This window comes from Engystomops pustulosus, chromosome 6, assembly GCF_040894005.1.
Source record: "Engystomops pustulosus chromosome 6, aEngPut4.maternal, whole genome shotgun sequence".
In the NCBI taxonomy this organism is placed as follows: domain Eukaryota; kingdom Metazoa; phylum Chordata; class Amphibia; order Anura; family Leptodactylidae; genus Engystomops; species Engystomops pustulosus.
Window position 1 is genome coordinate 135,970,973 of NC_092416.1, and position 21,244 is coordinate 135,992,216.

General features: G+C 40.7%; 1 protein-coding gene across 7 annotated transcripts in view; it reads left to right on the forward strand.

Annotated features, from left to right (window-relative positions):
- LOC140064372 (myosin light chain kinase, smooth muscle-like) overlaps nucleotides 1–21,244 on the forward strand; it is a 45,281-nt gene that overhangs the window by 2,320 nt on the left and 21,717 nt on the right. For 3 of the 7 annotated variants that reach the window (XM_072111197.1, XM_072111196.1, XM_072111201.1), the window contains exons 2-5: nucleotides 11,291–11,404; nucleotides 13,165–13,332; nucleotides 15,074–15,196; nucleotides 17,274–17,405. In XM_072111197.1, coding sequence (XP_071967298.1) covers nucleotides 11,320–11,404; nucleotides 13,165–13,332; nucleotides 15,074–15,196; nucleotides 17,274–17,405 — 508 coding nt within the window. In that variant the 5' untranslated portion in view covers nucleotides 11,291–11,319. Of the gene's footprint in view, nucleotides 1–2,208; nucleotides 2,287–2,309; nucleotides 2,393–5,862; nucleotides 6,032–11,290; nucleotides 11,405–13,164; nucleotides 13,333–15,073; nucleotides 15,197–17,273; nucleotides 17,406–21,244 lie in introns of those variants that run through there. The other 4 variants (XM_072111199.1, XM_072111198.1, XM_072111195.1 and 1 more) reach the window with 4 other exon arrangements.

Below are 21,244 nucleotides of genomic sequence, written 5' to 3' on the forward strand. Positions count from 1 at the left end.
TTCCAATTACCATAATTATCATAATTGGGGGAAAAACAGAAAAAAATTATGCGTTTTCAAAAAATGTATGAGTTATCAAAAATGCATGCGGTTTTTAACGGACTGCTTAAAAACGGCCCCAAAAAAGCTCCATATGTGCCCCTGGAGTTAGGGTTATGCCACACGTGGCGTTTTGAACACGTTTTTTGTTTTATTTTGCGGTGCAGCTGCACTAGCCATCATGCGACACAAATCGGGAGGTGTTCCGGCGCTCAGCACTTTTAGTGCAGTTTCCCACATTCTTGGTAAATGTGCCCCCATGTCTGTGAAATGTCAATCTCCCAACACCACTGGTTTTCTAAAATTCCAGCATTCCAAACATTGTTTTGGATTGGAATTCAATGTCCATCAAGAAATAGGTCCTGCTGAAAACTGCGGCTTCCCGTTTAAATTAACGAAAAGAAGGTTTAGGTGCATCACACTTATTTTGAAATGCAATTTAACATCTGTGTAGAGGAGATTTGCCTAAATACATTGTGATAATATTGCGTTCACATAAACACAATGCAGTTGGGCAAATCTCCTCCCGTCAGCTGTAGTAATGTGCTTCAAAACGTAATGTAAACAAAATCTGTGAACATGCCTGCGTTGCGTTTTTTAATGCGTTTTTGACGCATTCAAAGGGCTTCAGCCTTGATCACATGCTGACGTTACATTGCGTTTCCACTGCATCTTCTAAAAGACAATGTAAGTTTAGCATGTGATCAAGACTGAAGCCTTTTAAATGTGTCAAAAACGCATCAAAAAACAAGACGCAACGCATCGTGTGAAAGCGCCCTCAGTGTGCTTTACACGTTGTGTTTTCATTTTGTTTTGAAACGCATTGCAACAGCTGAGGAGCGGTAATTTACCTAATCACATTACTTTTAACATTTGTGTTTATATGTGTTAATGTGTGTGTATTAACATTGTGTTAACAAATGTAAACAGTAATGTAATCTCCTCAGCTGTTGTAATGCGTTTCAAACGCAATTAAAAAGCAGGCCAAAATGCTACGTGAACGCGTCCACGTGTGAACATGGCGTTTTGAACCTGTTTTTGGGCCGTTTTAAGCAGTCCGTTTAAAAAATGCATCCTTTTTTTTTTTTTTTTTTTTTCCGGTTTGTCAGTTTTTCCCAATTATGATAATTATGATAAGTGGGAAAAAACGCATGTTTTTTCCCTGGAAACGCATGTGCGTTCGGGCCAAGGACCGCCCCATATGTGCTAGCGTTGTGTTATGAACGGACGCCTAGAGGAACCTGTGGCCGCGGCCTAAGCAAGTTGAGAGGCAGGTTTTTAGCTCCTAGACAGTAAGGCTACATTCACACTACAGTATGGGGGACGTATATACGGCCGACGTATATGCGGCCGATATACGTCCCCCATACACTTCTATGGGCTCACGGCCCTGTACAGGAGCGGTACAGTGCAGCACATGTGCGGCACCGTACCGCTCCGTAGCCCGGGGAAAGATAGGACATGTCCTATCTTTCCCCGTATTACAGCGCCGTGCGCCATCACTTCCTATGGAGAGGGGCGGGGGTGAGCTGTGCTCGCCTCCTCCTCCTCTCCCCGCGCTGCCGTGAGCCCGCCGTGCTACGGTGCGGCGGGCTCACGTCAGTGTGAATGTAGCCGAAGGGTGATGCCACACATGGCGTTTTGAAACCGTTTTTGGTCCGTTTTTAAGCACTCCAATAAAAACGCATGCTGATATCCTGAAAAATGGATGTTTTCCATATCTATGATGACACACAGCCAGGATTGTATTTATACATATCTACTTGTCCCAGTAACCCTTTAGGCCGCAGGCACACATTCCGCTAGCGCCGTGTTCATAATGCGACACTAGCGGAGCGTGTGACTGTAGCCTAGCGCACAGGGGGCGTGCCTCTCCCCGATCACACATGCGGTTCCCGGGAAACGCGTGCGATTGATACATTTCCCCGATCACATTCGTTTCTCTGAAAAGGCATTTTCTCTGGAAACACATATGCGATCGAGCCGAGGCCTGCCCTCTGTGCGCTAGTGTTATGAAAGCAACGCTATCTGAATGTGTGACCGCGGCCTTAGTGGGCAGCTTCTCTACACGTTAGTTTATTTCTGGAGCTCTCTTTTGGGTGAAATTGCTTGTGTGCATTGATGTTATTCCCTTTTTTTTGTGTGTATTTGTTTGTTTCTTTTTCTTAGTGGTTGTGTAGTTCCATGCCTGGAGTTCATGGTATCAAAATATCCTCACTTTGATAAAGAGAGCAATTTAGAAAACAGGTAACTTAATGAGTGATGTTACATGATGCCAAACCATGTCCTTGTGCACCAGTACAGCAGGTGAGATATGCGCACACATGCCAGACTCAAGACCTGAATGCCACAGGTAAAAAATTAACAACTATTAGCTTTAAACTCTGTAACTAATGGGTTGTGTGTGTCTGTAGTCTAATACTGGTAAGAAGCGCTGCTAAAACGTGTCTCCATTTCACTCAGATCCATATCTGAATCAATTTCATTGTATTTGTACCAGTTCAAGCAATGGTATACTTTAAACTTTCCAAATTCCAAAGGGAAGCAATCCCAAAAATATAAACACAAATGTTTAGGTGACCACTAAACCCCAGCTGCGTGTAGTGACTGTGACCCAGCACATCATCTGCACCAAAAACAGAAGCCGGCTCTCGGCTGTTTTTTTTTGTGTTGCTTCCAGCAGCAGATTCTCTCTGGGACTCGCACTGATCTAATATTGGATATGATTACGTCATCAATATGTAAGTTGGAAACTCCAAAAGGGCTTTATGGCTATTTTAACTACTGAAGACCTATCCATAGTAGCTATTCAAAGGCTGTCTGGAGGAGCTTGGCCTGAGCAAATGGCACTGATCTCCATGCGTTTTGCTATATGTGGAAAGGGAAAACCTATACTGGCATGTTATTGGCAGTGGGCTAAATGGATTAGGAGTTGAAATCCAACTTCCACATCTTTATCTTTCCTTATGTGTATTGGATCCTCCTGCCTTTTACATAAGTCCTATCCACAGAAATCAGGATTTTTGGCTACAATATTTGTTATCTGCATGGCCAGCTATAATGCATGCGTCACATGCTAGAAGATGAGTAAATTTATCTCTAAATTATAAACCACATTTTTGATGGACTCCTGTCTTACAGGAGTCAGTAAGGAGAGAAGATAACAATAGAATAAAATGTATATATCCATAACAATCAGTCAGACCCGTGTAGTGCCAGGGTAGATGTGCCAACCGTAGAGATTCCCTGATTACATAGTGTTCAGCCCTGATTCCCATGCGAGTCTCGGTAGTGTAGGGTTTCTGGTCTCCTGGGGTAAATGAAACAGGAGTGCCCAGTTCTGCTTCTTCTTCAAAGCGTGCCCCTTTGTTATTGTTTGTGTTTGCTTTGAGAGTTGAGAGATGCAAATAAGCCCTCTGCAATGTAGAATGTAGCTTTTGAAGTCCATCTACTGCATTAATAATGTGGTTCAGTGATGGCTTTCCAAGAGCTACATGGACCTCCTGTGTACATATTGTAGCTGGAAGCCTCAGTGGTGCCATTGTGTTCTGATGCAGGGGCAGGATAGAAGGTGCCCCCTCCCTCCCTTCCCGGAGTGGGATAACATAGTGTACAGCAGACTGGTATCTGGTTCCTTTGACTACAGTAAAAATAAGGGGATGTAGCTGTTATCACTGTGACAATAGCTACTGTGGTATTTCCTTATTTGCTTCCCTACTTCATAAAAAGCCCCTAATAAGTAGTAATGAAATGGTCGTCTCTCCCTGTGAATGAGAGGCTTCACTTTAGTTTCTGTGTAGACCAGGTTCATGCACGCAGCCATATTATAGATCTGTAAGTATAGAAAACAGATGGATGGATCATGCCCACTCAGTAATGCTAGGTGGGTGCAAGGTATAACACCCCCTCAGTATAGGTGAGGGGTAGATTGGGAACAGATTCTAATTTGATATGATTTGCCATACATTGGTATTCGAGAGATTAGTCAAATAAAAATTATGGGGAAGATTTATCATTGTTCTGTGCAGGCTTTCTGGCGTGGAAGCGCTGAAATCATCACAATTTCTTGTGCACTGCAGGATAAATTTCGATAAAAGTACATTCTTGTGTATGTTGTCAATACAGGCAGTCCCAGGGTTATGTACAAGATAGGTTCTTAAGTTGAATTTGTATGTAAGGCGGAACTGTATATTTGATAATTGTACCACAAGCCAAATTTGTTTTGGTCTCGGTGACAATTGGATTTTAAAAATGTTGATTTGTCATAAGAACCAGGATTAACACTTAAAGGGGTATTCTCGTCTGGCCATTCACATTCAGTTTCATTAATCTTCCATGTATAAACATTTCTTCAATTGGATGTTATTAAAAAAAATGTTTCTGTATGAAGATAATTTCCCAAAAATGTAGTCATTCTGTCCCTTAGAAACAAGATGGCTTCCTCGGTTACGTCCACCCTACACTCTGGCAGCGGTGGCCAGACATGCGATATTTAGTCCTGCCTGACCTCCTGGATTAAACGCTCATTACTACAGTGAGGCTGTGGTACCTGCAGTAACTTCCGGATATTTTTTTATATACAAAAACTTTTTGTTTATTTGTGCAATCCCTCCAGCAGAGGTGGTCGTATCAGAGGAAGCTATCTCGTTTCTAAGGAACAATATGACTACATTTATGGGAAATTATCTTCACACAGGAACATTTTTTTTTTAATAAACTCTAATTGAAGAAATGTTTATATATGGCAGATTAATCAAACTGAATGTGAATGCCCAGACGAGAATACCCCGTTAAGTTTCATTACAGACTCCTGTGATAACTGTTACAGCTGTTTATTGTAGCCTAAGGCTAAAGTACAGTAAATTACCAATATCCAGAGGTCCGTTTGTAACCAGGGGGCGGGTTTAAGTCGGGTGTTCTTAAGTAGGGGACCGCCTGTATGGGTGACTGATGTTGCATAATGTACACTACAGACACAGTACAAAATAAAGCATGTGACCAAGATGAGAGGATAAAAGCACTAATCGGTGTCTTTGGACAGCAGGGTGCAGGCCACAACCCGGGGCTCTGTGGGTTGTTCACCAATCCTTTACCAAATAAAACATGATGTTGTTATCGGTGCACATCACCGTTCTTATCCCACCCGGATTAGTGCTGGTGGAGACGCACACAAATCGACACATGCAACTAAAACTCCACTTGTGAATGGCTAGGCCAGTGACACACGTGTCATTTTTTTTCGTTGCGTTTTTGCATCCTTGAAAAACGCATCATATTTGCATATTGGCTTTTTCAATGGGTTTTAGTGTCTTAACTTGGCGTTTCTTTCACCCGGCGTTTTGCATTGTGTTTGTTAACCGCTGGGGGCGGAAACGCACATGTGATCCAGTTGAACCCCGCCTCTGGGCGTTTGGCTTGCGTTTGTAAACACGTGGGAAGCATTTAAAAATGCAACCAAAAACGCCATGTGTTAATGCATTCTTGTTTTGTAATCACATGTGTGCGTTTTTTGATTTATTTGGTTTATTATTTGGCTTTGAACATGTGGCTGTAAATTGTGCCAAATAGAAATCGGTGTAATGTGTCACTCGTACAAGGTAGCCTGGCACTTGTGTGTGTACAAGGTTTAATCCATTAATGATTTTATAACCCTGTATAAAAGCTGCTGCATTTGTAGTATCCCAGAGGTTGGTGCTGGGCTATGACAACATGTGTAGCAGGGCTAGCCCCTGGGGATGAAGCTAGTGAGTAGCTCAGCCCAGTTTCAGCTGCTGTGTGTGCATTGATTGGTGGGGAGAGAGTTCCCAGTCACTGTGCCCACATAACTAGTTCCTAAGAGACTTGTAGTGACACTCCAGGCAGACAGGAGCTCTCTGCAAAATGAGTTATACATCCACACTGAGGATCCAGCTGGGGAAGCCTCCCTTACAGGTCAGCAAAGAGGGGCAGCCAAACCTGGCAGAGAATGGCTGTAGAGGTCTGCAGCACATAGGTATGTAGGAGAGGTTTTAAGAAGTGATGTAACGTAATAGTAGACTGCTGTAGATGGTTTTTTGCATCTGTCTCTCTTGGGAAAAAAAAATATGAGCTTATAATCACTATATTTAATGATAAAGCATGTCTTTATGTTGCCTTCACTTGTGGGACTTGGGTGATTGTAGCTACCAGATGTGCTCTGTGAGTTTATGAAATTCTCAACTTCTATTCTATTTTCATTCTATTTTTTTTTTTTGTTGTAATTATGCAGCGGTTCTCAAGGGATGTGTGAAAATTACAGTATCTGCAAACTGATTTGACAATGAAGGGGCATTGTCCCCAGACTGTTTTGAATATGGTGAATTGTGTATAGTAGTTTATCGAATATCCTAGAAGACTTACTTAAAAAAAAGCAAAAGCATTAAAAAGTGTGCTTTAAGTATTTATTTTTTTCCTATAAAGAATTTTAAGACCATAAAAAATGAAAACAATTGAGCAATGAAAAAAAATAATATGGAATCATAACGGGCACCAAACCAAAAGAATGTGAGACCTATAGACTTCAATGCATCCATTGCACAATATAGAGAACTTCGTTATCCGCAAAAACTTAGCACAAAAACGCTTGATTGACAGAAGCCTTAATGTCACATACGTATTTTCTAGTTGTAGAAAACATCTTTACCATTGTGAAGCAGATGTGTCTTGTAGCTGGGTTGTTTCTTTCCAGTTATATGTTAGCTGTGATTACCAGAATAACTATTTCACATTATTCTGTTGCCCTGGGGGTTGCGTTTATCTTGTACACAACAAATATTATAGTTTGAAACTGTCTAGCTTTGGTGTCAACCCCTCCCCCTTGTATCCTACATGTCCAGATGTGACAGAAAAGACCTAAAGTTTGAGTTCTTTGATAGAATTGCATTCTTGTGAGCTCTATGAAGTGCTTATATCTCATAATACCTCGGTGATGAACGGTTGCTTGTTTTGAAACTTGGGTTTGACAATTTTCTAGTCATTATATAAATACCACTGTAGCTGCCATAATGGCTGTTGTGGGGCCAAAATTGTCAGAGGGGCCTGGCAACCCAGAGTAGTCAGGACACAATAGTGAAAGGTTGTACAACATGAATGTATGTAGGACATCCTTCACAATCTTTTAGGGTGGTCTGGGAGACTCTTATGTAGATTTCCCCATACCTCCTTCTGGTGTCCGTACACACTGCATCCATGTGGAGGTAAAGACCTGTGGACTATCTCTGATTGCCCTGCGGCACCTATACTTTCTATAGTTTGCATGGCGGCTACGGCCTGACACTTGGTGGTAATTCCTATGAATTTTCCTCCACAAGGATGAGATGTGTGTAGCCACCCATAGGCTGCAGATATGCATGGATGTGCATTTCAGCTGTGATGTTAATGGAGGGGGGGGGGCCTAACTAGGAGATTTTTGCATGGGGGGGCCCCCAAACGCACCCATTTATGTGCTTGTATATAAATGTATACACTAATACAGTGATGGCTTACCTTTTAGAGCCTGAGTGCCCAAACTTCAACCAAAAGCCACTTATTTATTGCAAAGTGCCAGCACAGCAATTTAAGCAGTAATTTATTTCTCCTGGTTCATTGACAACTTTCAATCCTTCAGCCTCCCAAGGACACCAACACAAGTGAAAGTAGGAGGGCAAATTCACCTATCATTGTAGGAAGGTTCTGCAGGAAGATTCTTTGAGTTCTGTCTGGTGAACTTCATGCTTGGGTGATTGCCTGGGAGCCCACAGAGAGGGCTCCGAGTGCCGCCTCTGGCACCAATGCCATAGGTTCACCACCACTGCACTAATACATGGAGTATACAGGCAGTACAAGATAGGTTCCATAGGTTTGTTCTTAAGTTGAATTTGTATGCAAGTCAAAATTGTATATTTTATTATTGGAGTTTCAAAGTTTTTTGCTGTAATGGGACCAAGGATTATCAATAAAGCTTCATAATGGACACCTTACAGCTGATCATTGCAGTCTGGAACTAAAAAAAAAAAAAAACATCCAGAGAGCTTCACCAGATGTCACAGTGGGCAGAAGGGTCCTTCTTTTAACTAGGGGTCGGGTGTCCTTAAGTAGGGGACCGCTTGTATATAGTCGTACAGTATACACATACAGTTTGCATACACATTATATAAATACATAATGTGTATATGTGAATATAATCAAATACTTACAGTATACACACACATATATATATATATATATATATATATAATTTTACACTCGCACCATGTTCACATATTGCATTTACATATAGTGTATACAGCAAATACACATATACATACACCATATACACTCATACAGCATATACAAACACACATACAGCATGTTATATAGTGTGTATGTAGGGCTTGCAGGCCTTAGGTATTACCATCCAGGGGAAGCGGAGTAGATACAAGTATATAGTTTTAGGGCAACGATAAAATGTGTTTTCACAGGGACAGGTTTCCTTGCATTCTTTACCTTTGTGTAGCTCTTCAGAATATGTGGGCTTTATATTAACAGTAGAAAATACACATTACCGTATAACTTTTTTTTTTGAGGATAATGTTTCTGGGACAGACATGCAAATGAAACAATAGGCACAAATATTAAAAAAAAAAAACCTGTTTAACAGGCGGGTGACCCCCCCCCCCCCTTCCCTTCTTGAGTGACACCAGCCTGTAATTAAGGGGCTTCCTGCTGGTCCTTAGGGTTTCTCAGGAAACTTGTTATAAACTCCTCTTCCCAGTGATGAGGATCTGGGCAGTTTGTATGGAATGTTGAATCATTATTTTGACTGGAAAGGAATGCTTGAGCAGTTTCCCCCGAATATGATCCCACCATTAAAGGCATGAGGGCGCATTGGACATCGTGGCCACATGTATTTGCTTGTAAATAAAGATGTCTCTGTATTCTGGGACAGCTATTTAGTTTGTATAGAATTCTATAGTTTTTTTTTTTTTTTAAATGTAAAATTATAAGATCCATGGTTCAGTGCACTAACCGTATGTTTTTAGGGCTTCATGGTGGTTACGACAATGAGATGCCTCTCAACCTCCACTTTCAGCTAGTTAATATTTGTGGGCTGATGTTTTCTTTTCCTTTGATTTATTGCAGCTAACAAGGTATAGATAAATACAGTTCAGAGAACAAGAGATCTTTGATGTGCTGCTGTACACTGTACATTGTGTTCAGATGGTTTTGGTTGGGCAACTAATTCATATCTTAGAATGGAGACACAATGGATGAATGCACTGCAGTATGTCCATAAGATATTGAAAAACAGTGCCTGCTTGTGTCATTGCTGTCGGCCATAACTTGAGGTGCCGTCACACGGTGCATTCTTGAACCGCTTTTAAACGCACTGAAAATGCATGCGCTTTTGTATGTCTATCGTGAGTTTGGCTGGTTTTAATCCATTTCACAGCTACTTTCACTTCTAGAAATTAAGATAAATGGGTTCAAACCAGCCAAACACATGGTAAACATACAAAAAAGCATGCATTTTCTGTGCGTTTAAAAAAAGGTTCAAGAACTGTCCAAGAACGCACTGTGTGACGGCACCCTTACCTGAGGAATGGGAGAATGAAGTTCCGCACTAAGAATCTGCATCTTCATTCCTGGGATGGACCATGAATGCTCAAAGCACAGAACCTGAACCAATAATCAGTATAAAGGGTCAACATGGTTATTGAGGTTGGAATAAAGTACCAGCTCTACAGATATGCTTGCCTTGATGAGCCGCAGTCCAGGGGTAACTGAACATGTAGAGGAATGGCTACAGAATCTACCCAGTGACAACTCTGTAGCCATAGGAACTAGTTGCATGCACTGCTTTTTGATGCTTTTGTTTTATGGTGCCTCGTGCTGCGGCGGGGAAGTTTAATTCAACTTTTGACAATGCTAGTACTATATTATGCTGCAAATTTTCCATGTTAGAATCTGTGCATAACGGTGGTTTAAAATATACATGATGAACCCATGATCATTGATCATGCCGGGTCTATGACCATATTGCAGAGGACGGGATCCCTTGCATCATATATCTATGATGCAAGTAGTCCCTGCTTCCCCACTAAACTGCAGCACCAATAATTTTATTGATTACATTGTTGCTGCTGTTTAGTGGGGAAGCAGGGATTGAGCTATCCAATCCCCAAATGTGTGGCCTGTGATCAGGAGGTTGATCATGACCCACCCTTATAAACACCATATGAACACAGCCTAATGCTGCTATTTGGCTCTTGTCCCGCAGCTCTGATGGTTAACAAAAACTCATCTGATGGTCTAGTGTGAGTGAGTTAAGAGTAATCCCATCTCAGGCCATTAGAGGTGCGGCCATTCATGGTATCTTTTTCGATCCAACTCTGTGAGGGTTATGGAAATGGCTAGTTGGCTGCCACTTAACCTCTAAATATGTGATAAATATCTAAGATACTCGTCCTGGTGACTTGATGTATGTTTTTCTTTTGTAAAATCCTGTCCTTTACAGCTTGCTTTCAGAAACAGAAGAGTAAAGGAAGTTCTATTAGTATGTGCAACTAATATTCCTTTAATCCATGGAATGTTGCCATTTTCAGAGGGAGACAAAAAACTCTACTTGAGAGGAGGAAAAAAAATAACCATTCAGTGACTGGCCCTGTTTAAAAGTCAATGTCCAAGCACTTTTTGTCTTATTTTCATCCTCCCCTTCCAAGCCATAACTTTTTTTAAATAAAGCTTGTTTAAAGGAAATCTGCCATCAAAATAAAGCATGACCTCCTGCCTTCTAAAAATCAGCACTGCTCACCCCGCCCCTCTCCATAGGGACATATGACACAGGGCGCCGTATACCGAGAAAAGATAGGACATGTCCTATCTTTTCACGGCTACGGAACGGTATGGTACTGCTCTATACGGCACCGCGTGCCCATTGCCGCCCTATGGGGGATGTATAATATACGAAGTATATAATATAGAAGTTGTTCCTGGCTGATTGGATCTGTTATTTGAGTCATACGTCCTGTTTAACTTCTAGCGCTTTATTCTCTACTGAAACTGTTCTCACTCAGCATCTATCCTCACATTCTGAATATGGTCCTAAAATACTACTGTTCAATTTGTGCCTGTTACAATGTTGCAGCTCATCTTAACATAGGGTAATGACAGGTATAACCTATTGTGCATAAGTATATATTGTACTGCACTCCATGTATCAGTTATTTTTTTTGCAGATATTATTTTCATTTGTTTTTATTTTTTTTTTTTATAGATATCTTTTGCACAGAGAAATCCAAAAGCATGGTCTTGCCAGAAGAGCTGCACATGAAAATGGAAAAAAATTGGGAAAGTAATGTTGTAAAAACTGCCAATGACACTGGAAAAGGTATTGGATGGGTTAATCGGGAAAAATTGGTTAATATATTAAAAAAATCAGAGCTGCAGCTTATGTTTAAGTTTCTCTAACAGGGGAAAGAGGTTTAGGCTCTCATCACTCAAATTACAGAATCCCCAGACTTTTGAAGGTAAAGACAATGCCTAACCCTGCCCCAACACAATTTGTATCAATTTAGCAAGGGGGCAAAAGGTAAACTGCATAATAGTACTGCATGGTGGTAGGTGCATTCCCGCATTTTGCAGTACTATTACGTCAAGTTTATGGCGCGGGAGCCGGCTGTTTATTACATTTTATCCACTGAGAATGTGTACATTTTATGAAAAACACATTCATTTGGCCAAAAAAAAAATTTAATTGCATACGATTTTTTAAATTATTTTTTTTTTTGGTTTTTACCCCTGTAAAATAAAGGGTTAACAAACTTCATTAAAGTGATTTTGCGTACGATTAGGGGTGTAGTTTATGGGGTAATTTATGGGGTTTTACTGTTATTTAGGCCTCTTAAAGTGACTTGAAACCTGAGCCGGTCCCTCAATAGCAGGATTTTGCATTTTTTATGGAAAATCGCACATGACGTTCAAAGCCCCATAACATTTTACAAAAATGAGAGTATGCATAAAAAACATAGTAGACATTTGCTGTTATGACTATGTGTGGAAAAAGCAGAACATTTAGAATTTTGAAAATCGAGAAGTTTTCACAAAATATCTGATTTTCTTATATTTTTCAACTAACATGAAGTAGAAAGTGTCAAGAGAAAACAGTTTCAAAACCACTTGGATTTGGTAAAGCGTTTCAAAGTTATAACCACTAATAGCGAGACATGTCAGATTTTAAAAAATGGCCAGTGTCAGGAAGGTAGAAAAGTGGCTTCTGCGTTAAGGAGTTAAAGAGCATTGTCCTTCTCCCTAAATGGTCCCTTTCCATGACTGCAATGTTACAAAAATCATTTAAACTTCTATGCAAATCACCTGAGTGATGCACACTAATAGAGTCCAGCATATTAAAATTTAATTGTATTGCCCTGCCTCGTTCCAGATTTGACAGGCAATATATTCTGTTTGGACAGCTTATTGGGCACTTAGATGATGTCATACCGGTCACATGACTTTAAGGTCCTGTAACATTTACAATATCTACCCCTTGTATGTATAGCATGCCTCCATGGAGGATGGGGAGAGGTAGAAGTTCATGAAGGCCGTTATTTCATGTGATCATGCTTAGTGTACAGTTTACTAATGTTAGGAAGCTAAAGGACCTGTGACAATGTCACCATGGTCACATGACATGCTGAGAATAGATGTGTAGATGGGAGGGGCTGGTGGAGCAGGACAAGCCTTCTCTGATGCCAGGGAATATAACATAAATTTGATTTTTGGGGATCTGAGGGAAACAATTTTTTAGCTAAAAGAAGGATGTCCGTTAATAGGAACTTGTCACTAGCTGTATATGTGAGAACGTGTTGACCGGTTCTCTGACTTCTGTGCTTGCCAGCAAGGATTTTGCCAACAGGTATTTTCAAATACTTATTTCTGACTGCAGAATTTAAGTTATAATTTATTTATACAATATAAGGTAGGTTAATTTTAATATTGAGAGGTAGTAATATCAAAAATAAAATCCAGAAAATCAAACACTGCACTTGTTTTTGTCAGTGGGCAAACGTACAAAATCAGCGAGAGATCAAATAATGATTCCCTTCGCCATGTGCAGAAACGTGTCTGAACTACCTGCCATCTTATTTTCAGTGTCTGACATGAACATGACCTCAGGAAAGATACCCTGTAACCTCCAAGTGGTGAAAACCTCTGACAAATTCCTGACTGTCATGTTTGAGCTTTGCCCTCAGAATGGAGGAGAATTATGTGTACGACGGGTCAAGTCTCCAGTGCCAATTCTTACCTCTTCCCCCAATGGTGAGAATATAGTCAGACATTTTTTCAAACAGTTCATTCTAAGGTGTGATGCAGAGTTTTGTTTACTTGTTACCAGTCAATGATGGTTAGTTTCCGTGTATGTTTTGATAAAGAGATCTTTAAAGGAAACCTGCCACCACGGATCTACCTATTAAGGTAAATCCGGTGCCAGGTTCCTCTAATGTAGAGTAGTATAGCCCTTTTTAGGGCTATTTCTTTTGTGGCCCGTAACTTTAGTAAAGTTTTTAAGTCACCCAATATGCAAATATTCTAAAGAGGCTACTGGGGCGTGGAGTAGCCGGAGCTGAGGGTACACGGTGCAGCTACTCCACTCCCCAGTGGCCTCTTGCGTTCCGCCTACCCTGACATCTTCAGTGCGGGTCGTCTTCAGTGGGGTCGGCTCCAGGTTTCAGTAGGTCCCTGGGTGACAAAGCCTCAGTGGGCCCCTTTGCAGTGGAGGCATTAAAAATTCTGAAACTAAAACAGTCTCCTGTTCCCTTAAATATTCCCTATTTTATCATCCCAAACAGCCCCCTCATGGTTATTTTATGTACAGCCCCCCCCCCCACTCATGGTTATTTTATGTACAGCCCCCCCCCCCTCATGGTTATTTTATGTACAGCCCCCCCCCCCACTCATATTTACTAAGAACATCTTCCAAATTGTGTTTGTGTAACTGTTTTTCTGAATACCTTTAAATGGCCCAGAAAAGGTTGACCACATTAATCTCTTCTTTACTTTAAAAATGTTGTCCATTGAAAAGCCTGTCTGTTTTCTTCCAAATAACAGCCCCTTTCTGAAAATGGGTAGTGCATGGTATTGCAATTAAAGGAAATCTACCATCAAATCAAGCATGCTAAACCAAGGATAGATCCATGCACTGTGACAGTGGAAATCTTTTTCTATTTATTATCCATGGCCTCCTTCCTTCTAAAATCACCTTTTAAAATCATGCTAATGAGTCAGAAGGGCTCCCGGGGCTATTGCCAATGACCCTCTGTGCTGCAGCTTCAATAGTTGTCAGATGTAATCTTTCTGCAGCAGAAGACAAAGCACATGTGAGTGTGCTCTTTGCACACTGCAACACCTGTGAATCTGCAGCACGGAGGGGCTCCGGTAACAACCCCAGGAGCCTAATTTTAAAAGTTGATTTTAGAAGGAAGGAGGCCATCGATAACAAATATGAGAAATCATAGTGCCTGGATCTACGAGTAAGTGTCCCTGTTTTATCATGATCGATATTGAAGGAAGATTTCCTTTGTTTCATTTCTATACATCTGGGCTGCAGTACCGGCACAAACTATCATCTGGTGTAGAAATGTTTTTGGAAGTAAGTAGTCATGTTTTTAAATTCTTTTAATGATCTTTCTCGCCATATTATGGGAAATGTGAAGTACACAAATAGCAGAACGTTTTATTTGAGCTTTCTCCATATGTTTGATTCTTTTATAATAACTACCGGAATGAAAAACGGAACCTCACGTGGTTTCTTATTGTTATAGAGACTTTGACCTCACCAGCAAGTTATGTCACTTGCTTTATAGTTACTGTTTGCTTTTCTTCTCTCCTTACTAACCCCCCCACCCTTAAGAATTTCCTTTTTTTCGGGACATGCAGGTTAGTTGCATGTACTAACCCATGAGGGCAGATGCATATTAGTGTCAATCCCTTGTACTTGACTGGGTGCACCACACTTTACCCTTTGAACTCCCAGAATCTGACTTCTAGTGGTTTTGTGCAGCTACTAAAAGACTGGTTAAAGACGGACCGCTCCCCACTGTTAAAGAGGCATCTGAACCAGAAAGCTGCTGCTCTGCTACTACCACCCCTGAGATTGAAAGGGTTAAAGCCACAACTACAAAAGGTAATGTTTTTAAGTCGGTGTTTTCTTTCTTCATTGCATCTATATATCTCACCATAAGCTTTTATGCGTTTATAATAAACCACCTTTACTGCCTTATAATCCTAATAATAACCTAAGATCTAGATTTTATATGGTAATAACCATTGCTGATATGTTTATCTCTTGTAGTTCTAGGTTGTAAGACATCCATGCTGCATCCCTATGTAAAATTATTTATGTAGTGTGAAGGTATTAGAGAGATTGTCACCACTCACACCCTGTGACTGACTTTATTGGGGGACAGATTTTTATTTCCATCTCAACACTTACTCTAGGAATCCAAGTGAGCTATACATGGAGTAAGGAAACCGAGCAGCAAGAGGATGGAACATAAACTTCATGTTATATTTCATCTCAGTACTCCAGTACTGCCTGGACCCTGTCCTAACCACTGAGCCGCCTTGCTATGCTTTCTATTGATATCCACCCAAATTGTATGTGTCAAAGTGCACACACTACATATTAGAGTAATACAGGGAAGGACTTTTATAGGGTCAGGAAGTAAGAGTTCTCCTTTATAGAGAGTTTACCAATTAAGGCCGCCTTCTAGGCGTGTGGAGGCTTATAGCCATTGATGCTCAACTAGGGGATTCTGGGAATTATGCAAGTTTGTTTTCCAAGGTGGGAAAAGGAAAACAATGCCTCTTTGCTACCTTGAAAAGCAGCTTCCTTAAGGGGGTTTTCCAACGAAAGAAGTTTGGCCGTATCCATAGGATAGTGCCTTATTTGCTGATTGGTGGAAAAGATCAGGAGAAAGAGGGGGAGGATGGGTTCCCAGGTACTTCCATCGGACTACTCGTCGCTCCCTGAGATTAATGGAGCAGAAGGCCGTGCAAGACCACTCGCCCTTCATTGATCTCTACGGAGCTGACGGAGATCACAAGAATGTGAATTCTTGTTCATGGGGAAAATAAGACCTCCCCTGAGAATAAGGCCTAGTGCCTTAGCGATAATTAATATAAGACACTGTCTTATTTTCGGGGAAACATGGTAAGTGTCGGTATAGATTTTGCTGCATCTGTACTTAAAGGAAACCTACCATTTAGAATGGCAGGGGTAAGCTGTAAGTACCGAGCACCAGCCCAGGGTGAGCTGGTGCCGGTACTTACTTTCCTTAGTGTTATAAACCGCGGTATCGCGGTTTCAACACTTTTTAAACTTTAGAGCAGGAGAGGCTTCGGCGCTGCGCGCGACCGTGCGCGCGCAGCATTTCCGCTATTTCCTATGTAGGTGTGCGCACGATCGTGTGCACGCAACGCCGAAGCCTGTTCTGGTCTAGAGTTTAAAAAGTGTTGATACCGCAGTTTATAACACTAACGAAAGTAAGTACCGGCACCAGCTCACCCTGAGCTGGTTCTCGGTACTTACAGCTTACCCCTGCCATTCTAAGTGGTAGGTTTCCTTTAACGCATAGGTTTTCTTTATGGAACCAAACATATATTGAGAATGCTGTATCTACACTGATGCAGAATCCTACATTGTATAATTCCTGAGCTCAGTGCTCAGGAAAATGAGGTAATCGCTGCCAGGCAGAAGTAATCAATCGCTGCACCATCACCCAGCTGCTATGTATTAGTGATACAGCTCAGGTTGATTAGTCCTGTCTGGAACAGTGCAGACAGCTCCTGTGTAATGTGTTTATGTACTGCAAGAAGCATGCAATCCAGCTTTCCCAAGGTCTTGATTGTCATAATTGTTTTTAAAGAGAAACCACTGCTGTTGCATCAGTAAAGCTACAGCATTCTCAAGGTATGTTTGGTTTATAATGCATGAAATCAAATGGTAGATTTCCTATAAATTGTTCTAATTAACGTAAAATATTGCAATCTCCCGTTTCAGACTGGTATTTTTGGGAATTCACATGGCTGTTTGAGAATTTTAGGTGCTTGAGGTATTTAATGTACTTGTACCGTTTGCTTTGCATTTACAGTGATGTGAAAGGTCTGTTACCAGCCTCAAATAATAGACGATTCTTGTACACTATACATAAGGACACTATGTTTTATCGCTTGTCTATTGACTTTCTTTGTTTTCATAGTTTGGGAGAACCGAGAACGTGAAGGAAAGAGATTGTCTTCTACTTCACTTGAATCCCCTCATAAAAAGTGCAGTCTTGGTAATTCTCGGTCGGTGTCCTTCAGCTCTGAGCCCCCTCTCAGCAGTCCTAAAGGTAACTGCTTATAGTAAAAATACAGTTTATTAGGCATGTGGTATTTACCTTCACTAAGGGAAAGGTTTACAATAAACTGCATAGACTGAAAGAAATAACCGTTTTATGAAGCAGGGTGTATCTCTGTTGAAATGAAAATAAATTCCATAGAACTAAAGAAACTCTCAAATAAACTTGGAAAAAGGTAAATGAGGTAAATTGGATGAATTGATCAAGGGCCTTTACTTTTAGGCCTTTTATCAAGACAAAGTCTAATGGGTATGTTAATACAGAAAGTCATTCTGAACTGTAGTTCGGATTGACACTGCCTCTATTTCGGGTACTGTACCAGCCTGTATTACTTTTATCTAGCAGTGTACCCTTTATGATTCTCTTGGATCAGCTGTGTTGTAAAGATCTATTTTCTTTGTAGTCTGTTCTATTGCCACTTCTGTTGTATTTTATGGAGAATTAATAAATCTGCCCAACCTAAGCATCTCAACACTTCCAAAGCTACCCCTTTTACTGAGAAGCTCATTTATATAGTGTACTAAACGGTGATTTAGCCTTCTTTTAGAAACCTATATTACGCCCCAAAAATATTTGTGTGTGTATATAATAGGTAGGATGAGCAAGTAAGCGGGACAGCAGAGGCTACTGGGACATGGAGTAGGTTTTTGCTCCCACAGCGCAGACTATCTGCTACAAGGCCTAGTAGCCTCCTCTGACCATTTGCACATTAAGTAAAAGTTTGGGCGGAAGGAAGAAACTACCATTTGATTTGCCTTTTAATAGGTAGATTCCTGAAGTTAGGTTTCCTTAAAAACATAAATAAATAAGATTGGTAGAAAATGTCCTGCAGTTTTAAATGAACCATGTGGAGATCTATTCCTATTGCCGCCCTCTGAGGAGCAATCAGATCCCCTACCTGACACACAGGGTCTAAAGTGTAGAAAGGAAGTAATTTTTTTTTCATTCACTTTGAAGCTCTTAGGATTCAATAGTGAACGTGACCTCCTGTTAACACAATGGGTTGGGGGGAATGTAACAATGTGTCTCAGGTTCCGTCATTCTGTAGCTTTGATGATGAATTATGGTTCACTAGAATTGTGGCGCAAATTCGTTAATTCCCCCCCATTCTGTGAACTTCTGTGAACCAATTGCTTCTCATATGACAAAGTGGGAAACAGTTTATAAATCAGTTTTACAATTAAATGAATGATCAATTGGAAACATAGTATAGACAGAGCTATAGCAATAGCCCCACCAAGTAATTTTGTAGGCAAGACTTATCTGCAAAATCAAAAGACCTCTAGGTGCCACCGGATGATGTGGTCATGGACGCATGCAGATGTCGCATTGTCTGACGGTAAGGTTATAGCCTACGTATGAAAATTTGTAAAAATTAGTAACAACAGAGAATCCAGTGGCTACGGGTGGAGAGCATTGATTCATAAAGAACTGCTCTGGAGGTTGCATTGAAAGTTTCCATGCTGTCTGCTGGGTACTCGTACACCATTCCCACGTTTTCGCATAGCCCTTCGTCGTATTTATAATAAACATTTAGTCCCCTTAGGGCTGTAAGGCTGCCATGTTTGTTATGTGACATGTTTTCATTTAATTACAGAATACTTATTTATTTGGGAGTTAATTATATTGTTTTAGGGTGTCGCACCCTGATAAAGAACAATAAACACTTCTCATGCAGAGATACAATGATGTCATATTCTCTTCTCCGTATAAGATTTGCGGCTCATTTAGCATGTAGTTATTATTCAAAGACCAACATCTAATCATTATACTGAGAGATTTCTTCAATAAACACACTGGAATGTGGGCTGATGCCATATCACTGCTTAATTACAGGTTAGATGGATTCTTTACAAATGTCTGTCTAAAAGGACTAAGAGGGAACCTGTCATCAAAAATTGGCCTAATTAACCACTACCATTATGTTAAGCAGCTGAGCAGCTTCTATATGATGTTTCCTTTATGGCCTAGTGTAGTTGCATCATCCAGAGAATCAACTTTGAAGCGAGATGTAAATTGGCTTTATAAAGTCAAGGAGGCGGAAGGTTTAACACTGAAGTGAAGCTTTCCCTGCCTTAGAACTCCTCCTTTACTGTAATTAAAGGTTCTGTGTCCAGGGACATCATTTACTGGACTTCATTAGAGCAATGATGTCAATAATGTGGGAAGAGGTGTTCAGAGGCAGGGAGAGCTTTCTGGATGATGTCACCAAGCTGGGCCATGAAAGAAACCTGATCTAGAAGATGTTCAACTTCTTGACAACATACTGGTTGTGGTTTATTAGGTCATTTTCTAATGACAGGTTCTCTTTAAAAGCCTATTTTTACCCAACTATTTTATACAAAATCTGTCCAATTTACTTAAATCAATCAAATTATATCTGAGCTGCATGTAAAATTCTTGTTTCTACTTGAATCTGTGGGAGGGAGTCAAAATCGATGGTTCTGAACATGTTTTTTTCTTTGAACTATATGTTTGCTTTAGCTATCCTCGGATTCCAATGCAATCTGCTTTAGCATGTTGTAGATTTACTTGTTCACATCATTCTTTATCGTGTAAACACACTTGTCTGAATGTAAATCTGCAGAACATGCTCTACATGGATACTTAACACAAGGGTTTCTAGGGCAAGTCAGGTAAATATCTTGTAAAATGGTGATGACCAATAGTTGGAAAATGTTCTACTTATCCCAGGTATAATAAAAGAAGTCTTGAGGAACTTCTTACTAGGAGACATATACCATAACTACACTGATGGTAGGGTCCTTTAAAAAGCTGGCAGGAAATTATCTTCTAAATAATGTTCGGGATGCAAAAGCAATCTGTGGCAAAAAGTTAAAGTGAACCGGTCAGCAGAAATTGACCTAATAATCCTCTACCGGCGTGTTGCCAAGCAGCTTAAAACCTTTCAGATTTTGTTTCTTTCATGGCCCAGTGCAGTGGAATCATCCAAAAAATCTACATTGAAGTCCAATGTAAATTGATTGTATAAAGTCAAGAAGGTGCAGAAAGCCGCCTATGCTGTAATTGATGGACCTGCATCCAGAGACCTCACTAACCAGATCTCCTGAAGTTCGATGCATGATGTCAATCACAGAGGAGGCGGCATTCGGAGCTCCCCACCTTGACTTCGGTGTTAAACTCTCCTCCTCTTTGATTTTATACAACCAATTTGCATTTCCCTTCAAAGTTAATTTTCTATATGATGCCATCACTCTGGACATTGAAAGAAACAAAAACTAGAAGATGTTGCACTGTTTGACAATATATAGTCATGGCCATAAGTTTTGAGTGACACAAATATTATATTTTCACATGATCTGTTGCCCTCTGGATTTTATGTGTGTTTGTCAGATGTTACAAAGAGTTAATGCAGCAAGTCAATATTTGCAGCGTTGACCCTTCTTCTTCAGGACCTCTGCAATTCTCCCTGGTAGCTCTCAATCAACTTGTGGACCAAATCCTGACTGATAGCCGTCCATTCTTGCACAATCAATGCTTGCATTTTGTCACAATTCGTTGGTTTTTGTTTGTCCACCCGTCTCTTGATGATTGACTATAAGTTCTCAATGGGTTTAAGATCTGGGGAGTTTCCAGGCCATGGACCCAAAATCTGTTTAGTTCCCTGAGCCATTAAGTTATCACCTTTGCTTTATGGCAAGGTGCTCCATCATGCTGGAAAAGGCATTGTTGATCACCAAACTGCTCTTGGACGGTTGGGAGAAGTTGCTCTTGGAGGAAATTCTGGTACCATTCTTTATTCATGGAGGTGTTTTTAGGCAAGACTGTGAGAGAGCCGATTCCCTTGGCTGAGAAGCCGCCCCACACAT